The sequence below is a fragment of the Miniopterus natalensis genome, chromosome 6 (genome assembly GCF_054644295.1).
Source record: "Miniopterus natalensis isolate mMinNat1 chromosome 6, mMinNat1.hap1, whole genome shotgun sequence".
Classification (NCBI taxonomy): domain Eukaryota; kingdom Metazoa; phylum Chordata; class Mammalia; order Chiroptera; family Miniopteridae; genus Miniopterus; species Miniopterus natalensis.
Window position 1 is genome coordinate 28,776,198 of NC_142086.1, and position 18,133 is coordinate 28,794,330.

General features: G+C 44.8%; 1 protein-coding gene and 1 pseudogene across 8 annotated transcripts in view; both read right to left on the minus strand.

Annotated features, from left to right (window-relative positions):
- ST3GAL6 (ST3 beta-galactoside alpha-2,3-sialyltransferase 6) overlaps nucleotides 1-18,133 on the minus strand; it is a 50,457-nt gene that overhangs the window by 14,140 nt on the left and 18,184 nt on the right. For 7 of the 8 annotated variants that reach the window (XM_016199729.2, XM_016199727.2, XM_016199725.2 and 4 more), the window contains 3 exons: nucleotides 13,240-13,317; nucleotides 10,067-10,170; nucleotides 9,024-9,087 (listed from right to left, as the gene is read on the minus strand). In XM_016199729.2, coding sequence (XP_016055215.1) covers nucleotides 9,024-9,087; nucleotides 10,067-10,170; nucleotides 13,240-13,317 — 246 coding nt within the window. The remainder of the gene's footprint in view (nucleotides 1-9,023; nucleotides 9,088-10,066; nucleotides 10,171-13,239; nucleotides 13,318-18,133) is intronic. The other variant, XM_087818127.1, reaches the window with a different exon arrangement.
- On the minus strand, nucleotides 16,453-17,018 carry LOC107527091 (PRELI domain containing protein 3B pseudogene; annotated as a pseudogene).

The window sequence follows — 18,133 nt, forward strand, 5'->3', positions numbered from 1 at the left end:
ACGGGCTCTGCGCTTAGAAACCGGTTCGGTTGTTATAGTAAGTGTGGTGTCATTTTCCCACTTTGAGTCCGGAGAAGCAGGTATCTGCTCTTCCCCCACCCTAGAAAAGGGCAGGGAAATGCACAGGCCCCGGACTGCTCATCTGGAAAACAGAATCATTCCAGGGTGCCTCAACCTGTTAATGGAAAATCTGGAAAGCGGCTGAAACCACAATGGTAAGCGATTACACTCGCCCCGGTGAGGGGCACGTTCCTCAGCAGGTCAGGCCAACCCAGAAGTCAGTACCTCGTGCAGAGGGAACCCCAACACCATCAATGTGGAGAAAGCAAACCTGAGTTGACCATTTCAAGTGATCTGTGGTCGTCTTTTCTGAATGCTTCCTGACATCCATTTTCCCCTCAGGGGCATCTTATGCATTAACATGTATCACTCCACCTTCAACAACCTATGGCAGGTCCCATCAGCCATCTCCCTTGTGCCTCCCTAGCAGAGCCCTGCCTTCACAAGCCTGACAGTGGTGACCACATTACTCTGCCAATAGGTGGTCTAGCAGCGGCCACAGGACCCACCCCTGGGCCACAAGATACAGGGAAGTCTATTAAATGCTCTGGAAAAGATTGCAGTCCCGGCGAGAGGCTGGTTTGGGCAGAGCCCTTTCTTTTTATCCCCACCTTCCTTTCTGCTCAGATGTCCACATGTGACGACATCAAGTTAGAGCAGCTGCTGTTCCCTTGCAACAGGGAAAGGCAGAGCGCGCCAGAGCCGCCGCCACCCATCCCACCTCGGAACCGCAGCTCCCGCATCCAGAGGTGCGGCCTGCACACAGCCCGGCTGTAGGGTGCGCCATTTAGGCAGCTACCCGTGTGGACGGCTACTCCCTGGAGCTGTGCAGTCCAGTCTGCATAGCCTGAAACAGCCCACCCTGCCAGGGGACCACAAGCCCACAGACCCAGGAACCACATGCCTACGCGACGTGGGAGACAACGGCCTGCTCTGTTTAAGTCACGTTTAGTCAGGAAGATTGCTACTTGCAACTCAAAGATCCCAAAACCCTGCCCAATGGACTGCGGGTGGGGACCTGGCTGCTAGTTCTGGCTACTCTCTTTAGCACCTCTGGGACCTTGGCCTAGTGACCTTTCACCTCAGTTTGCCCTTTGTGAAGTAAGCGAATCACTGAGGTCTTGACTGTCATTTTGTTACGTGGGAGGCTTCCTCCCGCACCTGTCTGTAGCTCTAGCAGCAGCTGCCTGCAGAAGTTGCTACAAAACAGGCAGCTCCCGCCTCTGCACCGCAAGTGACTCACTCTGCTGGAGGATCACAGCTTCCCCTCACCCTCAAGCCTCCCTCCCGGCTGAAAACGCTGCCGTGGAAAGAAACCCTGCAAACCAGCAGGTGTCCAGAGTTTGATGAAGCTATGGATACCTCTGACAGGGCCGGCTCTTTATCATAAACACACTGCTGCCGTCTCGGTCGTTCTCTTCTTTTTAAGTTGTCCGCGGGCCATGTGCCCATTCGGGCGGTTACCAATCTAACCAGGCTCTGTTGACACTGACAGACTGGAGTCTGCCTGGGTGAGCAACCTGGCGGCTCTCGCCAGCCCCGCCCAGCGCAGGTGCTTCCTTTGGTCAGGTGTTTGTGCCTAGTTACTCCGTAACCGCCGGGGCGGGGCTCGGCCGGTCCGGAACCTGGCCTGCTTCCAGGGCGGGCGGCGCAGGGAGCCGGCTCCTGCCTTTAAGTAGGAGCTGACACGCGGCGCTTCGGGGTCGCTGCTGCTCTGGCTGTGGGAGGATGCGTCCCCCTGAGGAGAAAGCAGCATCCCGGGCCCAGGGTGCGAGCGGGGGCTAAGGAGCCACACGGACAGCCGGGGAGCATCAGGACCTTGCAACATGGGCACATTTTAAGAACAGCTTTTCTGTGATGCAGGTCCCTTAAAGTATCCCCAATCTCTAGTGAGGGTTTTTAAAACTACATTTGTATTGATTTTTAGAGAGAGAGGGAGAGAGAGAAACACTGATGTGAGAGCAAAACATCGATTGGCTGCCTCCTGTAAACCCCCCACTGGGGATTGAACCGGCAACCCCTCAGTGCACCAGATGATGCCCAACCAAGCAAGCCACACCGACCAGGGCTTTAGTGAGGTTTGTAAAACGTGGCCACCTTGTGTGAACTATGCTTTAGAGAATAAAGAGAGGAACCCGAGCCTGATAAATCATGTGCAGCAGCAGGATACAGCTAAAATGTCAAGAGAACTCAAGCTGTGCCCCTCCAAAGGGCTTGTTCTATGTGCCACCTGATAGTGCCCTCCAAGCAAAGTACTACAGAGGCTGGAAAGGAAACTAGGTCACCTCAATGGCTGCCCTCTTTTTCAAAATCTTTTCATTGAAATATAATTCGCATGCCACAAAATTCACCATTATAAATAAAATTCAGTGGGTTTTAGCATATTCACAAAGTTGTGCAACAATCACCACTATCAAATTCAGAACATTCATCACCCCGCAAAGAAACCCCCAAGCCAGTAGCAGGCGCTCGTCTCTGGCAACCACTAATCTACTTTTTGTCTCTCTAGATTTGTCTATTCTGGCTATTTCGCACAAATGGAATCTTATATGTGGTCTTTTGTGCCTGGCTTCTCTCATTTAGATGTTTTCCAGGTTTATCAGGGTTGCAGCATGCATCAGCACTGCCGTCCTTTTTCTGAGTGAATAATTTACCATTACAAGCATATACATTTATTTCTGTTCTGCAGCTGTTGGACATTTGGGGCTACTATGAATAATGCTGCTTTGAACACTGATGTGTAAGTTTTACGTTGTCATGTCTTCCGTTTAAACTTTCTATTTTGAAATTATTCTAGACTCACAGAAAGTTGCAGAGTAGCACTGAGAAGCCCTGCACACCCTTCACCCAGTTTCCCTGGTTACAGTGACTCCGCTCTGTACAATGGTTACACTGTTAACTATTCCTGATTAAAATTGGCATTGGTATAACGGGCATATATAGTTCCACCCCCGGCTTCTACGTGAAACCAAGCAAGGTTCAGAAACTCAAACACTTGCCCCAGGTCACAGAGCAGTGAGTGCTTTTTTCCACAAGAGTTGACCCGCTCCCTTTCGATGGCCGAGGCCCAACCACTTCCTCACCTTCACCCCCTGCCATAAAAACAAACACCTGTTTTTCAGGCAGTCCTTTTCTAGCAGGTTTGTTATCAATCCCCTGCTGCCAAAGTCCTGGTCTGAGAGCTAGTCTGAGTGTTTCCATAAAAGGAGGAACATGAACAGAAAACAAAAAGTAAAAGGATTGCTCTAATCATTGTAAAATGGTTTATTTTCTGGCCCGAGCTTGAGGTGGTGGTATCACAACATTGCGAGTGTGCTAAATGCCGCTGAATTGTTCACTTTCAACGGTTCGTCTCACGTTATGCAGGTTTTACCTCAATTAAAAATAAGGTTTGTCAACATTTCTGGGAGACTTGTTTTCTTTCCCATACTCAGTAAGACCAGCTGGCTCAGAGGCAGAAACAGAGAAGACCAACTGGCACATTTCCTATGCATGATCTTATCTTCAGGGCGAGAGCTGAGGGAAGAAAACATGTTGTGTAGTATCTGTTCAGAGAAGAGTCTATCACGATCAGCTATCTCTAAGAGGGGGGAAAAAAAGAGCCTATTTAACATATATGTGTTTTGAATGAGCTTACACGTGTACTCTGAAGATGTTTTCGTTTAACCCTGTAAGACTCCTAACAATCATCTGATTAAAAATGGTTTGAGACTAAGCATGAAAGCCTAAGCTATACTAAGCAATGGGAGCGATTTATAGCCCTGGAAATGCTCAAGAATATGACCAAAAGAATTCACAATTCCAGAATTCTCATCCCTTCCCTCTTCAGATGATGCTCAGGATAAGACAGTCCATTATGGAGTCTTTTCTGTCTTTTCTTTGCTTATTGAAATGTGAAGGAGGGGCAGGGCCTGGAGAACAGTGGGAGTCTGGAAGCCTCTTCACTCAAGCTCCTACATCACCTTTCTGAACCTCAGTTTTCTCATCTTTAACATGAGGGGATTGGACTACATGAACTCCACCTGTTCTGCCTCTGACAAGCTCTATGACTTCACCACTTTGTTTTTGGGTCTGGCTCAGTCCATGCAACACATCAAGGACAGGTGAGCTTAGGAAATTAGGATTCTTTAGGAAACAAGTCAGCAGCCTCAGTATGGACCCTACCCCAACCTGCTGGGCCATTGCTCGGGAGAGAAATGTAGAAAGAACTATAAAGGGAAAAGCCCAAGATTACACCCTCTGTTACAAATACATACCATTAAAGATAAATCAAATAATAAAATAAAATGGATAATGCATACGTCCTATTGTATCGTATAACCTTTTCACAGAGATCAGACAGAACTGTCAAAAAATTAGGGGGAAGGGCAATTTTCTAAAATATAAATGTTTTTCTAACAGATGTGATTATAAGAAGGGAGGCAAATTATTATAATTATTACTAGGTGACAAACTTTGAAAAAAAACAGATGTAGTTTTTATAGGGTTTTTTTGTGTGTTTTTTTCAGTGGGGAGAGGGGAGGGGTTATGGAAGGGTGGAGGTAGGGTAAAGAACAAGCATGGAATTGTTACAACTCCAAGGCTCTTTCACACAGTTTTATGGCCAAACACACACACTCCTGTTTCCTTCCCTCTTTAATTCTGGCCCAAGTTCTTCACGGTATTAACTTTAGAAAAAGGCTCTCTCTGCCTCAGAGTTACTTTACGAACATTACCTTACAAATATGGCATAAATAAGACCTCCAAAAGAGATGCCGCCTCAAAATGATGTACACCACCAGTATGTTTCCACAGTGTATCAATTCGCCAAGAGAGAAACCACCGTGGGCTGCTGAGAGTAACATACTGACTGCCTTCAGAACCCTGAGTTTCCCAGGCACAGGCAGGTGGGCGCCAGACAACTGGAGAAGGCTGATGAACTGCTATTGTAGCTGCCCTTCAATAATCATGTTTCCTTTGTCCATTAAAATAGGACTCTTTTTTTTTTAAGATGAGCACACTGCCAAGCGGAATAAAGGCTACAATTACCAGTCATATTTACAGCTAGGTGTGACCTTGTGATTATATTCCTAGCCAACTGGACATAATCAGTGGTTGCTAGTAAATATTTAGAAACCAGTTCTATTTGGGAGGGAGGAGGGTGATGGGGGAAGCCTGGGTATGTAGTGTTTGGGTTTGTTGTGTCTGCCAATTTCCATGGTATAAATCACCCCACTGTGGGTAATTTCAGGCTTCCGCCCTGGTGACACTGAACAGGGAGTTGGGAAGAGCTGCAGCTCTCGGGTGAATGTAACGAAGTGTGATATGTGATTTCTGGGAAATGTCCTGAAAGAAGGCGGCCAGCCTTCCTGGATGGGGGTATGCCCTTCCCCCCCCTCCCCCCCGCTGGTCAGAACGTACATGTGGTGGCTGGAAGGCCAGAGTGGAACACCGGGAGGAAGCAGTGTATGCAGAAACACAGAATCACAATGGAGAGGCCTTGGTCCCCGATGCTCACCGCTGCTGGGCTGGCCCCAGCACGCTCACCTGCCAACTTCACTTATGCAACATTTGTGAGAGAGAAAAACACTTCTATCTTGTAAATGCAAGCGGTATTTGGAGTGTTCCCATTCGCAGGGGAACCTACTACCACTGAGGGCATCATGCATGCTGAACAAGGTAACTAAACAAGACTAGGATTGTATCTGGTAGGCTCATAAAGGATTCAGGTTTGAAACAACAACAAATGAAATGCCTGAACCTTTCTGGAAGGGACAAAGAGGACAGAGGGGGCGTCACATGTTGGTGAAGACAGCAGCCATGGGAAAGATGGACCTCACCTCTCCCACCTCAGCCCCTCCCCTCTGACCTACAGACCCACAACAAAGAGCGAGCCATCCCACGCCAACAAGGCTGCCCCCTTGCCCACGAGGGGCCAGCTTCCGAACCCACGGCCGGGCATCAGGGAGGACTCTCCCGCTAGGGGCAGTCGGATCCTCTGCCTGAGAAAGAAAGGCTGTTCTCAGACCTCGCTCTTCCAGAGCGGTTTTCCCAGGTCTGGAGAAATAGTAAATGTAGGTCACGCAGGGGAACAACGGGAATTGCCTCGGGCAGCAGCAGGCAGGGTAGTATACATGCCTTTCTGGCATGGATTTGAAACGTTTTGCTTAGGCACAGGCTGGCCTGTTACTGTGTTTGTTATACAGTGGGTTCCAGACAAACACTGAATGACTTACTTAAAATACGGGTAAAATTTATTACATGTGAACCCTTCCCAAAAGTTAATAGGCAAAGAGAAGATAATAGTGTCTCGGGTATATTCTTATGGTGGGTGAAAAAGGGGCTACGCGATAGACCTGCCAGGCCCAGGGGGCCACACGGCAGGCCTGACCAGCCCAGTGACCAAAAGTACCCACACGGGACGGTCTGATCACTAATTCCTAACTGGGCAGGTCCCAGCAGGTAGTCCTGCTGCAGGCCTACAACGTCCTCAGCAAAGCTCAATCCTTACCTCAAGTGAGCCCTGTCGCCTGTTCTTGTGCATCTGGGAGAACATACCTTCGAACCCGCAGAGTAATTTTCTTTTCCTACCCCTCAAAGGCACAAGCACTGGAGCCAGCGCATGAGACCACAGAACCCCTCATTGCTCTTGTTCCCCGCCTATCGTCTCTGTGCTATAAATGTTAACTATTAACTATCCTGTACCCCCCAGTGTAAAACTCTGTTTTCCCATTTTGCCTTTTATCCAATCCTGCAGATTTCTCTGCTTTGCTTTCTCCCATCCCCTTAATCTACCACCAACGGATTTCATGTGTCTTCCTTCGATGTCCTTTGATTCTTTTAATTGACGTTTTTAGAGAGAGAAACATCGACCCATTGTTCCACTCACCTATGCATTCACTGGTTGACTCTTGTACGTGCCCTGACCAGGGGTCAAACCCACAACCTTGGTGTATGGAGATGACGCTCTAACCAACTGAGCTACCCAGCCAGGGCAGATCTCCTTTGATCCTAATGTATACGATAAACTGCAAAAGCGCCATTCTCCAGACCAGTTATAATCTTGCTCCCCAGCATATGTTGTCAGCTTGGCTCAAAAAAACTCATAAAAATTCTCTACAGGTTTGGACATTTCTTAACAAGGTCAACATTATCTAATTTCAAAACACTCTTCCTGAAGTCTGCAGGGAACAGGTGTGCACATGTCAAACATGCGGCTCGGCCAGGCCGAGTGTCCGAGTGCATCGCTGTCACTGTGTGGGGATCCCACGGGGACCTCCTCCCCTCACTCTCCGCCTGGAGAGTCTCTGCATTCACTCGACCTCTGTCTCTTAACGACTTCAGACTGAAGAGCTCTTGGGCAATCAGCCCGATTTTCAATCTGTCCTTACCACCATACCCACCTCTCTCCCAATACAGGAGAGGCTAAGAACCTGGCACGAGTTGGTGGCACAAAGGAGGGGGCACTCTCAGTGACAAAGCCAGGAAGGGCGGGAACAGCAAGGCCAAGTCAGCAAGAAGAGGAAGCGGCCCGGCCCGGCCCCACAGGCTGAGGAACACCTGTGCCAGAAGCGGTTCTGAAAACAACTAAATAAAGCACAGTGTAGTTCTAAGATAAAAACAAAGCGAAAACTAAACTTTCAGTCACATCCCCTCACGTATCCTGACTGCAGGCCAAGAATCTTTTCAAATATTCGCAGATCCTTGTTGCGAATATCTGAGGTACAACCATTATCACTTTTAAGTCACAAACCCAGGCACTGGACAAGCGACGCAGGTCGCATCCTGGCTCGGGCACTTACCAGCTGTAACCATGTGCATTTGTCTAGCCTCAGTTTCTCCAGCTAAAAAATGGAGCTCATCAAGCATACTTGGCAGGGTGGTTGCAAAAATTAGACTTGACATAAAGCACAGACACGTGCCAAAGGTCTACACAAAACAATACTCTACAAATGAGAGCTACATAAACTTTAGGTTAGAAGAGAATATATGTGGTGGTTGTTGATATGCAATCAAAAATTGAAATTGAGACAGGTTGATGGCATAGTTTTAAATCATAACAAGTAAAAACTGAAATGAATCAACATATATAACATAATCCACACGTCAATAATCTGGGCCCCCAACAGAGGAAAGTGAGATGAAACTGGACAAAATCTAGCACAGTTCTCCCTCTCTGTTATGGAAACTCTTATCTTCATTTTCACACTTCTGTCCACTAGCCTATTTCTGCACCCGTCCCCCCAACGGCACCTCTGTTATCTTGAGCAAGAAGGGAAATTCTGCATTTTACTTTTCAATGGAGGTCTGACCTCTACAGACTGCCCCATATGATCCCGCTGGGCCACTGGCCAAAATCTAAAGTGTAGCTTAAAACTTTGTGAAACAAGTCTACCTCTATAAAATGAGTCTACTTGCTAATTCAACTGGCAACTCAATTTCCAGGGGGTGAACCTGACAACAAAATGTTTTAAAAGCGAAATTACCATTTGTAGTCAGAAGGTGTATATCAGAGCAAGCGGTCTCCTTCCCTCAAATATATTTTAAATAAAAGAAAGAGAGCTGCCTCTGAAATCCAATATTCAAATGAAGCAGAAAGGATCCTTCTGAACAGTTTAGAAGGTGGGCAGGAAGGTGAGGGAAACAGCCCGCGGAGGGAGGCTGGGAGCCGATTTACAGGGGGTGAGAACGACCTCTTCAGTAACAACTTAGAAAAGGTGGACGTGAGTTGAAAAGGCCCCGACTCTGCACTAGTATCACCCATCATAAGACTCTGCAAACTTTTGAGCCAGCCAATTATGCAGCTTCTAAATTTATTTTGTAGTTTGTTCGTTCCAAGTGTCCTAGAAATAACTGCTAGATGTTTTAGTTATGTACAAATGCTACGGAATTTTCCCGAGTGACCACATTTTACATCGAGGGTGTGTGGGGGGGGTCAGTTGGCTAAAACTGAAAGTGAAACAGAGGCAAGGAAATGAACTCACCTGTCGAACTCATCAAAGAGGTCACAGCTCTGCAGTTTTGAAAGAGCAAGTCGAAAATATTCCGCTAGAAAACAAATAGAGCACTGTGAGTGAAAGGAATCGTGGCTTCTTTGGCACATAGTAAGCAACCTTACCCCTCCCTTGCCCAAAAGCCATTTTCAACTGGTGTGGCTACATTTCATTTCTCTTGCGATGAAGATTCCTGATACGAAGACTGCATTTAGCCAGCACACTCACAATGGTAAATGCCCTAAGGTCACGTTTCAAAAACCCCAGAAAAATAACAGGACTAATGAGAAAACAGTCATAAAAAAGTAACCCCCAAATTAGCAATATCAGATGATTCTGAAACTGACATCAGTATAGAAATCAATATACAGTAAGTTTAACCTTATGGAATTACCAAATTCTCTGCAATATACGTTTAAAATACACACGCACACACACACAGGATCAGTTAATTAAGCAAAATCTAACTCAAAACTGTAGGCTTGCCACCTGCTGGGCCTTTGGAGTCTCTCAAAAACCGAGAATAAACCTGTGTAAGGCAAGTCGGGCGTCAAGCAGAGAGAAAATTGTTCCATCATTAGCGGATGGAATATTTCTCTCTAAATTTAGCAAAAATCAAATATCCACTGATTAAATTTTAACAATTGGGCAAGGAGCTAGACCTTGCTAATGAAATGATGAAATAAAGTAAAACCCACAGGACAAGAGGTGAAACGGGAGACTGGAAGTTAGTACACGGGGTTATCCTGCTAATTCTAAACTGGAATAATTCATTAACTCTGCGGTGGCAAAGCAAAGTAAAACACAGTGTGTTAACAGCAATAAAAATCTTTGCTTTATTGTTTTATTCTATACTGCCTCAAAAGGAATTATATACTAAAATGAACTCCCTTCTTCCCATCCCAAAACCATTGATTCTTTAGGAATCATTATGAAGCAGAAAGATTTAAAAGGCCTTAAAATCATATAAACATGTGGCTCACATCAAACACTACTCGTATGTAACAGGGCAGGTTAAGAATAATGTTACTGACCTGATGTTCTTGTCCCATAGGGCAAATCAAACTTATCACTACCATAGAAGGAAGCAAGCTTTTTAAAATCAGATGCACAAAGGAAGGGGTGAAACGGATGAGACCTGGAAGACAAGGGTAAGGAATGATTTTCCCCAGATGCACATAACACTTGTAGGCTTTGAAAGTCGCAGCTGACAATAACCGTAGCACATTGCTCATACTGTTATATTGACTGTATGAGTGTGTAATTATTTTTTCAATTCTTTAAAATCATCTTAAACGGTATTTAAATATTACATAAATGGGATACACAGTGGAACTGCATGACCAGCCTGGAAACACTTTCCAGGTGGTGGAGCCAAATTAGGGAACAGCTAAAGGGAACAGCTCATGTTGGGAACCCAATTCTAAAACCAACCAACACCAAGAGATAAAACATTAGCCATACACTGGAAGAAACCAAGGAACTAATAAGGGGAAATAAAAGTATTGACGCTAACTAGTCCCAAATGTTAAGGCACCATATGTATGAAGGTTTGTGCTATGAAAATAAAATTTATATTAAAATTAGGTGTAGCTAAAACCCAACTCCTGATGCCATTAAATTAAGAGCTACTCAAGAACAAGGACCACGGGCCTTTGTCTTCTGATTGCCTGTCTGTCCTGAAGGTACCCCCCCCCCAGGTGCTCTCTCAGACAAGAGACCAAGTTTGATGAGAGTAGGGGGTGCCTCTGGTTTTTCTCACTTTTAGTGCCTGGCACAGAGTAGGCAGACAACACACATTTAATTAATGACTGAATGAATTCCAATTCCAAACTAATTCTTTATGCAACCGTTATCTAATAGAAAAAAGATTTTTTTAATTAAAGATAAGGGACAGGTAATGCTCATATTAAAATACCATTTTTACCTACCAGAGGGACTGAATGCTACAAAGAAAATCAAGCTAATTCTTCTCCCAAACCCCACACAGAGCCCTGTCTTCCCAGACTTATCATTTTTGCTTTATCTTAGTCTAAAAACTGCAGGTGGGGATCCGAGCACCCCGAGGCTTCGGAGGCTCGGTGACAGAGTGGAAATACACAGCAGTAGGGTAGGGGTGAACGAGCTTCAGTTTCATCCTGGCTTTGCCACTCACGAGCCTCTAACATTTTTCAGAGCTGAGCTAAAGGCTCACATGCACTTAGACTAAGGAAACAGGTGAGAGACCAGGCCTTCCTGCGTTAGACAGGATGCGCTCCCAGATTCAGCTGGTACAGCAAGAGCAGCCTCGGAGGCCCAGACCATCTCAAAGGGTCGTGTGCGTATCAGGATTAATGGCCAAGTTCAGCATCTGCTCTGAGAAGATGAAGTGTCAGGTCACCTGACTTAAGGCTGAGGGGAGACACAAGATCTTCCCAGCTGGGGAACCTGAACCACAGGTGACTTTGCACCTTGAGAGCAAGGCAGTAAAGGACCCTGTTCTCTGGAGCTGCTGGGGGTGATGACGATGACAACTAATGATTAGTGTCTATTGCTAGTCAATCCTTGTGCTAGATGACTTACATTTTATTTCTAAATGACGTAACAGTTTAGCACCACGTCTCACACAGAGTAGGGGCTCAGTAAGTATCAGCCTTATCTGTAATAATTACACACTCCAGTGTATATTACCTTGCATTATGCTACCTGTGTACTATAATGTATCATATTACATTACACTTCCGCTACTGTTGCACCTACAGACATCTGGAGAGGCAGGTAAAGTCTACTTAATCACTTTAGACAAAGAAACTAAAGCCAGGAGAAGGGAAGTAACTACACAGTATTATATGGGGGTCACTGACCCGTATCTGACAAAGCTGAAGTCCACACCCAGGCCTAGCTCTAAGGAAAGGTTCCTCTTTGCAGCACCGCAGGCAACGCCTCCAGCTGTCCCAGTAGAGCTGCTCCTGGTTCCTCCTGGCAGCGGAGAGAGCACTGCCCCAGTGACTACAATTCACAGGACAACTGCAAATCTACGAGTCCATTAAACTGCAGACCCTCTGCGCCTGCTGGGCAATGTTGCATAAATACTTTAACCCTTTTCTCAGAAAGGAAATACCCTTTTTTTTTTTTTACTAACGATGAAGAATGCCTTGGTTCTAGAGCAGCATTTTAACTTGCAGTCTGCAACCCACAGGCGGTTCATAAATTTTGTGAGTCACTGTCAACATATATTTCTAAGTAAATAGAACAGAATATAGGGCATCTGGAGTAAGAAGGGTAAAAATTCTTTTTTCTCTTATTATAAACATGCATATATACTAAGTTACAAAGTAAAACGTATTTCCTAGTATGGTTCATGGTCAAAAAAGTATAAGATCTCTCTCCGAGTGTTTCAGTGGCCCTAACCGGACACACCCCAGTGGACAGACGGCGAGCAGCCGTGGCTCACCTATAACCATATACAGAAATAGTTCATGTGTCTGCAGGTTTCCAGAGAGTTGGCTGATTTTAAGGCGATCTGTGGCCCCCAAAAGGTAAAGAACCAGTAATGGAAAGGTGCAATAATATAATAAAACAAAATAAAAACGGGAAATGTGATTTTTGATCCTTGATAAAACGCTAAAAACAAACCTGGTACCTGTTTTACACAATCAAACATGCTAAGACTAGCCCGTCCTTTATTCCTCTTTGTTTAGAATCATTTTGACTAGCCTGTTAAAGTTGAGGCGACAGAGGGGAAAAACATTCGTGGATGGAAGAGTAAATTCCCTACAACCATAATAAACAATTATTTACATCCTCTATAGATGAATATGTAGTTCCTTAAAAGTCAGTGAAAGTCAGGGAAAATTTCTAACTGTAAGGTTTATCTTAGAGGCGAGGGAGAAGCCACAAACTAAGGATGGAAAATAACACCGGAACACAACGGGGGGGGGGGGGGACCCTAAAACACAGTTCACTTTTTTAATGATCAAAACAAACAGACCTCTCTAATCTCCCCTGTGTGAAAACAACACTGGGCTGATTGAGTTCCTCAATGTCTTTTCTTAAAATGTATGCAGGGCTCTGACTAAAGCACAGAAAGAGCCAGGAGATCCCTTAAATGCAGTGTGAGTGCTTTGCACAGCTCCAGTTTGCACGAGGGGGAAGTGACCCTGTGAGGGAGCCGGCTGCAAAGGCACTGGGAACATTTCCTAGGCCCAGGCGTCTCTGGTGTGTTTACCTCAGGAGGGAGGCGAACGCGGGCTTTGCAGGGCACGGGTGGACCTGGTGTCTCCGCTTCATCTCGGCGGGGGGCATCCTGCAAGACAGAGAGAGTCCGTCAGAGGCAGGGCCGGGCAGCCCAGGGCGAAGCAAAGGCCCTGGGACCCCGCTCGGGCCACCACCCGCGGCCTCAGCACCTTCTCCAAGTCCAGCGCACCTGAGGATTCGTGGATGGGAGGCAAGAGGGATGGGAAGGGTGAGCGCCCCACGGTGGTGCAAAGAGCAGTGACTCGAGGGCCCTCAAGAAGGGGGCTATGGAAGCCGCAACCCCGCTGGCTTTTCAGAAGGCCCCCCAAAGCCTGAGAAACCCAGCTGACCCCAAGTGCACACGGCAGTCTGGGCCCTCCCTGCCACAGGGGACACCGACCTGCAGCAGACAGCGAGGACACACTGACCTGAGCAGGTGGCACCCACCCCGCCTCGTGATCTGGTGACTCCACAGATCACACTGCTTGGAGTCATATCTAACCCTCCTCGGGTCTTGGCACAGGTTAGGCCTGTGTGTCTCCTGAATGGAGCACTTGTCTCCGCCGTTTGAAAGGGTATTGTGAAAGGCAGAGAAAACAAAAATAAATGAAGGGGTAGGGTGGCCGGACCCAGACGTAGCCAGGAAAGAGGAAAACAGCTTAATGGGAGAACATATAATGGTCATTCACTATGTGAGTAATTCATTTAAAAAGAAAACTATTTTCTCCTATAATTTACAGGATTCAGAATTAAATAATAGTCTAAACTCCTCATGGATAGACTCAATTTTCAATTTTGAGGCAATATCAAGCCCTCATAGAACTGAGGTTCCTGAACTATGAGGCTAGTAATGTCCCTATGCAGAGAAGCATCTTTATAAAAAAACATATAGATAGATAGATTAGATAGATAGATAGATAGATTAGATAGATAGATAGATAGATGATAGATAGATAGATATAGATAGATAGATAGATAGATAGATATAAATAATATGTGTGTGTGTGTGTGTGTGTGTCTTTATTGACTCCAGAGAGAGGAAGGGAGAGGGGGAGGGAGAGAGAGACATCAATGATGAGAGAGTCATTGATCGGCTGCCTCCTGCACACCTCCTGCTGGAGATCGAGCCTGAACCCAGGCATGTGCCCTGACTGGGAATCTAACCACAATCTCCTGGATCCTAGATCGATGCTCAACCTCTGGGCGGGGGGGAGCAAGAGAAGCATCTTTTGTGAACACCATAAATGACAGGAATTCCTTTATTTATATGTAAGGAAGATAAATAAATACGGTGGAACACCACCCCAGGACATAAAAACTATATTCAAAGGACAAGATGAAGTATATTACTTGATTTCTAAGGTTATTAAGAGATAGAAACCAAACTATTTTAGATTGTGAAGACAGACTTTGGGTGGCTTTAATAAAAGACAAATAATCTGTCTTAATGGGGGGGGGGGTGAATTCCTTTTATCACTAGGGCATTCATTAATTCATTACACTTTTTTCAGAAAAAGTATAATTTACAGAAATTACACAAGGCAACTTTTTATTAAATATCAGTATTTAACAATATTTTGTTTTGCTGAAATGGTATTTCAATTGTAAAAACCATCTCTGGTTACAAAAAACTAATCAAAAACCTTATTGAATTTCACTTGCTTTTACAAATGCCCTAAGAAATCTTAAGCTAAACAACATTTTAAGTAGAAAAACACTAATTTTTAAATAGCTTCGTGTACTATTTCTGTGGTTTATGTACATATATTACCTGGTTTCTTTTACAGGAAACCTGACTGGAAGTTTATCATATAAGCATTGTAAAATAAAGGCAGGAGCTAATCACCTTTTAACAAAAATACTCTATACGCAACAATTGCAAATATCAAAGATACTCTTTAATTAACTGCGGCAAAATATGAAACAAAACACATTTGCTGGATTGTTTTTCAGAGCGCAGCTGCCCGTGGCTCCCGAAATGAGGACGCCCTATAAATACGGCCGCGGAGCAGTCGTGCGGCGGACAGTTCAGGGCAGTGCTCTTCCCCCCCAGTTGTTCTGTTCTTCCCGCCTGCTCCACTCCCACATGGGATTTATGCCTCAGATAAAGACATTATTTGAGCAATTTCAAATGATGCACAGCTCCTCATGTAAAAAAGATGTTTTGTGGTCACAATTACTTCGAAAAGCGATTGTTGAAAATAACCTGGCATATCATGCTTTAGCAATAACAGAACCGTGATTGTGACACACGGCAATTTATAGGTTAGGCAAACGTGAAATGCTAAAAGATGGAACAGCCGCTCTTCTGTTTCAGTTTAGAGTGCTGCAAAATTCCAGCAAGGACTTGTTTTTTTCAGTTAACACAACCAGCCCAGGAGACAGCATGCTAAGTCATAAAGCACAAGTCCAAGGAAGGTAACACCTTTACTAAGTTATAATAAAATCATATTTTGTTGGAATGATATATTGAGTGAGTGATAATTTTCACTCCAAAAATGTCATTTAAGTACCAAATTAAAACACTCTGGTTTTTAATGGTGGTTTATAGCAGAGCAAGTTATTTTATATAAGTTAATATAGTTTTTAAAGCTATAAGATTTCTCCTTTTAAAGTGAGTTCCCGCCCAGCCGGGCGTGGCTCAGTGGTTGAGCGTCGACCTGGGATCCAGGCGATTGGGGTTCGATTCCCGGTCAGGGCACATGCCCGGGTTGCGGGCTCGATCCATGACTCTCTCGTCATTGATGTTTCTGTCTCTCACTCTCCCTCTCCTTTCTTTTCTCTGAAATCAATTAAGATATATTTAAAAAAAAAAAAAAAAGTGAGTTCCCTCTTTTAAGTTTTCCGCAGCAGGGCGGCTGTGTGTATTTAGAGGTGATCCTGCCTTGTCCTGGGGTTGGTCCAAGCCAGGTAGAGCTCCAGCGCATGGCAAGCTTGAAAATTCTACCTGGAAGAGGTTTAATATGCTAACACCAACTTCCAAGTACTTTTCAAAAAGTGTTAAATTTTCACATAAATACTGGAATCCTCAAAACCAGGCAGTCATTTCGAACAACACTAATAGTTTCAGATGTTCCCTTTTATTTAGAAACCCTGTACCTCTGTGTTTTGATCAAGTCACATAGACTTTCTTCAGCTTATTAAAAAAATTCTACCTAAAATATAATTGTATTTTTTAAATAACAAATAATGCCAGCTAGTAGAGACCCAGGGACTGGGTGTTCTATACCAACTTCCATCATTTCTCTCCATACGCTCCCGCTTCCAAAGCCATCAGTTCTTCAGTCTCAGCATTTATGTTACCCATTCCACTGCTTCTCGGCCTTAGTTAGCGTTTGAAGATATACTTGCTATCAGCGCCTTCAAGATGACTAACTATTTTCAGTGATTGTGGTCTCGAGTCAAAGCAGTTTTTTCTAGGCCCTGAGGATGTGGCTTGAGTATCAGCCTCTCGTCTACTGAAACCATTTTTGCAAATAAAATATTAGAAGATTTAAGTTCCATGCTTTTCTCTACAGGATCAACTCCAGAATGTCCTTGCACGTGTTTTGGTTCCTGCTGCACCAATAAGAGATTTCACAATGGAAGGCAGTCCCCACTCTGTGTTGCGAAGTCCACGGCTATACAACTTTCCAGAAGGATCTCTGTGTCTGTCCCATACATCAGTTCCAGCCACACTTGGTTGATATGGTTTACATATTTCTGCACTGCAGCTGTTGTAACAGTTTCCCACGGGTGGTCAAAGACGTGTTCCGTAGTCAAGATCTTCATGGTGCCGGTGGCTTCCACGGTATCAGGGCAGGGCAAAGAGGCAAAGGGGCCACACTGGCCCCTAGCCGCTGTCTCACATTCAAACCTCAGTCTCAATGTCTCCCACCTCGAACAATTCGGTTCTCAACCAAGTTGTTCACTATGACAAAAAGTGTCTCTCAGGCCACAAACAGAGGAGAGAATGTGCAGTGTAAGTTTGTTTACTACTAAGCCTCCTGCCGTTAACATCTCAGGAAATTGTGCTGTGAAAATTTTTTGTGTTTGTTTTTGCTTTTGTTGCTGGCGAAATGGACAATTAGCACAATTTAAAAACATAAAGAGGCCATCAAGAGTGCCAATGTTGCTAATGGTGTGAAAGAAACAACTACCACAGGCAACTAAAGAGGCAGAACACTGTTGTTGATTTGGATAAACAGTTAGCAAGTGACAGCATTTCAGAGGCCATGACCTGAAAAAGCAAAGATGCTGCATGCTCACCTCCTGAAGGACACCCTTGGAACAAGTGCTGAAGATGACCCATTTAAGGCTAGTAGTGGGTGGCTCGATAAATTTAAGTATTTGTTTAGAGATTAAATAATACATTAGACATATACTGTATATAAGGAAGGTTAAAACGGAATCATTTGGAGATCTGGAATGAAATAATCTAATTTAAATTCTTTCTAATGGGGAAAAATGATTTTGTTTTTGAATAATTGCTTCTCAAACAGCCTTCCAGAATGAATTAAGTTCAAAAATCGAGGTTCCACTCAGTTTTTAAGGAAGTAAGTTCACAGCAACACCCATTTGAGGTAATCCCCTATGGTATTTTCTTTGACTGGAGTAATGCGTTAGCTCAGGAGTGACATGAACATTCCTCAAATCCTGATGACAAAAGACTGTGCTGGCCCTGGCTGGGTTGCTCAGCTGGTTATAGCGTCGTCCAGATATGCCAAGGTTGCGGGTTCCATCCCCAGTCAGGGGACATACAAGAAGCAAACAATGAATGCATAACTAAGTGGAACAACAAATCGATGTTTCTCTCAATCAATAAAAAAAATTAAAAAAAAAAAAAGACTGTGCTGAATTCAGACCCCTTTTATCATCTTCACCATTTCTTCTATGACCAATGATGG